Source organism: Pollicipes pollicipes, unplaced genomic scaffold (assembly GCF_011947565.3).
Source record: "Pollicipes pollicipes isolate AB1234 unplaced genomic scaffold, Ppol_2.1 Scaffold_4002;HRSCAF=4701_pilon_pilon_pilon, whole genome shotgun sequence".
Lineage (NCBI taxonomy): Eukaryota > Metazoa > Arthropoda > Thecostraca > Pollicipedomorpha > Pollicipedidae > Pollicipes > Pollicipes pollicipes.
Genome location: NW_023596420.1, coordinates 27040785 through 27046127, shown reverse-complemented (window position 1 = coordinate 27046127; position 5343 = coordinate 27040785). Strand labels below are relative to the sequence as shown.

Here is a 5343-nt window from a genome sequence, read left to right as displayed (position 1 = left end):
GTACAGAGCGTACAGGCCTCTTGGGACAGGTGGTAGATCATGCCATGGGTTGTACGTCTGCATCATCCGTTGGCGTTGTTTTGCATTCCTGTATTGCCTTGGCGTAGCAAACATGGTCCAAAATCCGCAATTTGTGTGTAAGTTCACACCGACGTGCAATTTGTTGGAGGTATCGTTCGATTATATTCATTGCTTTGGGGCTTTCGCGAGTTTTCTGTATATGCTTAAGCAATCATTCATAACACGCATAGAACGGGGAGCTATATGTCCACAGCCGTCGGTGCGACCCAAACACTTCATTTAACCCACGGTAACCAGCAACACAAAGAGCATCTGCACACCCAGTAAAGGCCAGAACGTCACAGGCGAGCAGAGGTCTCGCTCAGACGTCGCCTGAAAATAAATGGTCGTGCGCCCAATGGGTGCATGACATGGGCTAACTACACTGCTTTTAGTTACTTCTAGTTCCGGTTCTAAGTACACTACACTCTTACTGGATTGAAGGAATTAATCTCGAAATCAGGCGGAGAAGTGTGCTACAAACGTCCACTCAAATCCATTGTTTTTCACGCAAAGGCTACTCCGACACATCATAAGTATTGAGACATGGGAAAACGCCAATTTTCAATATGAGTGTAGGCATCAAGGATTGTGGCTTGAGGTTGAATTCTCATTCATTTTGACTTATTTTAAATATCAAAAATTAAACCATTGTCGTACAGGTAGTTGTCGCTGTATGTCTTTCAATAGTAATGTTTCACGACCTGATCCCACAAGCTAGTCGCATGCCATGGGTTAAAGTGGATGCAGCTCAAAGCATAGCACACAGATTCAGCTGATGTATTTCATTAGCAATCTTTGTGCAGCCTTGGACCGAGGTAATGACTTAACAGCCATCTACTTGGACATAAGTTAATTTTTGTGTGACAAGATATGGCATAGGGACCTCCTACTCAAATGCGAGAACCACTGTCGTTTGTCAGAAACTCTCCAAAATTGGATAGAATCATATCTTCCAGACCGCAAATAGATCAAATCAGACAACGGTTTAAGCACACCTAGGGCAATGCATGGTGGGTGCCCACAGCAGTCGGTCTTGAGGCCTCTCCGCGCCTTTATGGATCTCAACGATCCAGCCGATAAGGCTGACTACAACATGTTCTTTGCCGACGATACCACAATATACACAGCACCCTCACACGACCCGGCGGGCACACAAACGTCCCTTTAACACGACTTGCACAGCATGCAAGAAATCGGGAAACAATGGGTCATCACATTCAACGCCATGCAAACAATGCATCACGCATTCACCAACAGGAACACACATGACGCACCGCAGCTGGCCTTTGATAGCCACGACCTCTGTCCGTTACAAGCTACAGTCACCTTGTAGTGACGATATCTACTGACTTGCACTTTCATCAGCAGGCTGGTTACACCATCGCCAAAGTCAGTAGAGCCCATGGGCCTCTATCTAATATCGCGGCTTCTGCGTGGGTCTGGCGTGTCCACCGTCGCTGGGCGTGGGTCTGACGTGTCCACCGTCGCTGGGCGTGGGTCTGACGTGTCCACCGTCGCTGGGCGTGGGTCTGACGTGTCCACCGTCGCTGGGCGTGGTCTGACGTGTCCACCGTCGCTGGGCGTGGGTCTGACGTGTCCACCGTCGCTGGGTGTGGGTCTGACGTGTCCCGCCGTCCCTGGGTGTGGATCTGGGGTGTCCCGCCGTCGCTAGGTGTGGGTCTGACGTCCACCGTCGCTGGGCGTGAGTCTGACGTGTCTCGCCGTCGCTGGGTGTGAGTCTGACGTGTCCCGCCGTCCCTGGGTGTGGTCTGACGTGTCCCACCGTCGCTGGGTGTGGGTCTGACGTATCCCGCCGTCGCTGGGTGTGAGTTTGACCTGTCCCGCCGTCACTGGGCGTGCGTCTGACGTGTCCCACCGTCGCTGGGTGTGGGTCTGACGTGTCCCGCCGTCGCTGGGCGTGAGTCTGACATGTCCCACCGTCGCTGGTTGTGAGTCTGACTTGTCCCATCGCCGTTGGGCGTGAGTCTGACGTGTCCCGCCGTCGCTGGGTGTGGGTCTGACGTGTCCCGCCGTCGCTGGGCGTGAGTCTGACGTGTCCCCCTCCGTTGGGTGTGGGTCTGACGTGTCCCGCCATCGCCCTGCGTGAGTCTGACGTGTCCCGCCGTCGCTGGGCGTGAGTCTGACGTGTCCCACCGCCGTTGGGTGTGGGTCTGACGTGTCCCACCGCCGTTGGGCGTGAGTCCGACGTGTCCCGCCGTCGCTGGGCGTGAGTCTGACGTGTCCCGCCGTCGCTGGGTGTGGGTCTGGGGTCCCGCCGTTGCTGGGCGTGCGTCTGACGTGTCCCGCCGTCGCTCGTGGCGTGAGTCTGACGTGTCCCACCGTCGCTGGTTGTGAGTCTGATGTGTCCCACCGCCGTTGGGTGTGAGTCTGACGTGTCCGGTCCGCCGTTGGGTGTGAGTCTGACGTGTCCCGCCGTCGCTGGGCGTGAGTCTGACGTATCAGTCGCCGCCAGCTCTCGCAGTCCCTGCTGCCGGCCATCGTGGAGCTGGCCGAGGACACCAAGTGGCGCGTCCGGCTGGCCATCATCAACTACATGCCGCTGCTGGCCGGCCAGCTGGGCGTCGAGTTCTTCGACGAGAACTGAACCAGCTGTGCATGACGTGGCTGGTGGATCACGTGTTCGCCATCCGCGAGGCGGCCACCCGTCAACCTCAAGAAGCTGGTGGAGAAGTTCGGCTGCGACTGGGCGCAGAACGCGGTCATACCGAAGGTGGTGGCCATGGCGCGCGACCAGAACTACCTTGCACCGCATGACCTGCCTGTTCTGCATCAACGTGAGTCTGCCGCGCTGGGCCCAGCGCGGCCAGCGCTAGCTGCTGCGCCACGTATCCACACGCCCTCTCTTCGCTCCGTTGTAAAAGGACACAACTTACCACTTTTACGACGTTAATATGTGACGTGGATTCAAAGTCGTTGCGTCTCTCTTTGTAGATTGCCTGAAATCTGCCCATCATGTTGAGTGATCGTTTGGATTGGCGTGACAGAAATAAGGGTCGAAATGAGACACACGCTGTCTATTAACCCGTTAAACCATTGTCCGTTCGCACCCTTGGGCAGAAGTGGTCCCTTAAAAATGTCATGATAAACCGGAAGGTGGCCCTAAGGTCTTGCGCAAAAATGGCCCGGAGCCGACTGTGATCCAAAGCTACCTTTGAGAAACATTCCATACATTCCATACACACCGTCTTATGGAATGACGAGTGAAATCGAAGTGAAGTTAGCGTGCTAAGTCTGCCGGTTTACCCATCAGCCACAGCGTGAGACCAGCTGTCAGACCAGGGGGCGTATGGATACCAGTGCGATTACATCTTGCTGCCTCCGTTGAATTGTTTTCGGTCCCGCGTCGTCGTTACGGCCCGTGGCTACCGAATGTCCCTCCGCATGTATGAATTCCGCCGCGCGTGTACGTGATGTACACGATACTTGAAAACATCAATTTCATGGTCCCAGCCTGCCCGGTTTAGGCGCCAGCGTAGTGTATACGGGATTGATTTCGAAAAACGTGACATTGCTCAGCCTCCACCAGGCCGTTTTCCTCTGCCATACGAGTTTTTGCAGCGGGTCTGAGCTGCCGCCGCCGCCTGCTGCCGCGCCCTGACCGCATCCAAACGATGTATACTGACACTCAGTTGAAAACACCAACGCTACACACCCAAGCAAACATTGCAAAGGAATCGACGACACGACACGCACTTCTCTGTCATCTCCAAAGAGAAGGCTATACAGTGTAGCCTTCTCTGTAGTGCGCGGATTGAAGTAGTGCGAGGATTGAAGTAACTGTGAGATCGAAACTTGGCGTTTCCGGAACATTTTTTTTTGCACCACACGGCACCCGGAAATGACGCGTTCCCTCAAATTGGAGGCATTCAAGCGTGAAACGTCCTGACGTAGCGTGATGGCAGCTGAGCGGTCTGTCGATTGGGTGTGGCCGGCTGCATGCCTGACGCCTGGCGACGTGTGTCTTGACCTGACCTGACTGTGACCTGACCTGCGTCGTCAGGTCCTGGCGGAGGCCTGCGGTGCGGAGATGACGGTGAAACTGATGCTGCCCACTGTCCTCGGTATGGCGAGCGACCACGTGGCCAACGTCAGGTTTAACGTGGCCAAAACACTGCAGAAGATGTGCCCTATCCTGGAGTCGAGGTGAGACACTGGGCAGGCTGCTCGCCTGACGCTGCCGGATGGCGACCAGCGGAGGGGGGGGGGGGGGGGGGGGCTAGCGCTGCCGGCTGGCGCTTGTCACAAACGTACGGCAGGAGCGCGCGGCCGGCGCAGTGTGTGCAGCCGGCCTGCCGACCATCTCCTGTTGGTGCGGAACCCGTTAGCCATGTGCACGGACGTGCGCAAAGCTGCCGTTCACCTTGTAACTGCCGCCATGGGTCCGTGGTTTGTCGCAGTACGGCATTGCTTGTTCACCCTGAACGGCGCGTCTTCTGCAGTGTACCACGTGCTGCCCGGAGCCGTGGCGTTTCGTTCGGGGCACGGGTGTCTTGTCCTGCACCACTCTACTGTCAGCGGTCGGCCCCAAACGAGTGTTTCGTGACATGCGGCCTAGCCACGCCGCCGACGCAGAGCCCTTCTGTTTGCAAGCGTGGTGCAGGCGCAGGTGAAGCCCTGCTGGAGAAACTCAACTCGGACGCCGACTTCGACGTCAAGTTCTACGCGTCGGAGGCGATAGCGGGTAAGCGACAACTAATACCACATAAACAGCTAGTCACCTGGCTTGTGTGAAGGAGCGAGCATTCGCTGATCATTTATAAATGATGTCCGTGGCCATCTTGCGAATGAACGCTCAGCAGGACTTGTTTGGCAGATAACTGTCTAATGGGCACGTCTGAAATAACTCTAATGGGCACGTCTGGGTGAGCAATTGCGAGAGGGAGGGGGGGGGGGGGGGGGGTGCAGGGCCGGTCCAGGCGTGGGCTCCCTGACCTGGAAGAACTGCCGCGTGTTGGCGTCTCTCAGCGGAGCGTCTAGTGTCTAGCGTCGTCCGAACCGTGCGGTGGTCACTCCCCATTCTATGCAGGACCCGCCTCTCATTTTCACGCTGGGATAGGCTGGCTGGCCGACAGGCGCCGAGCGAGGGGTGGAGCGCCTGGCCGCGGCCAGGTCGGGCTCAGCGCGGCGCTTCAAGCGGGGCGCCGCCGAGCGCGTGCGGGCGGATGGCAGTGTATGCGTGTTCACGTGCGTGGAGCTTGTCCTGTGTGCAGCGCGCCCAGGGCGCGACTTATGTGGGGCGAAGTCGTGGATTGCGTGCGG

At 57.0% G+C, this 5343-nt stretch overlaps 1 protein-coding gene and 1 long non-coding RNA gene across 2 annotated transcripts in view; one reads left to right on the top strand and one right to left on the bottom strand.

Moving 5' to 3' along the window:
* LOC119094305 (WD repeat-containing protein 26-like) overlaps nucleotides 1-1072 on the bottom strand; it is a 13655-nt gene extending 12583 nt beyond the window's left edge. Inside the window, 1 exon segment of the mRNA XM_037217378.1 lies at nucleotides 1059-1072. Coding sequence (XP_037073273.1) covers nucleotides 1059-1072 — 14 coding nt within the window.
* Nucleotides 1073-2827: 1755 nt separating this feature from the next.
* LOC119093088 (uncharacterized) lies at nucleotides 2828-4699 on the top strand. The gene is made up of 3 exons (XR_005093594.1): nucleotides 2828-2858; nucleotides 4085-4227; nucleotides 4675-4699. It is a non-coding gene; the product is annotated as an uncharacterized LOC119093088 (long non-coding RNA).
* Nucleotides 4700-5343: the final 644 nt, after the last annotated feature.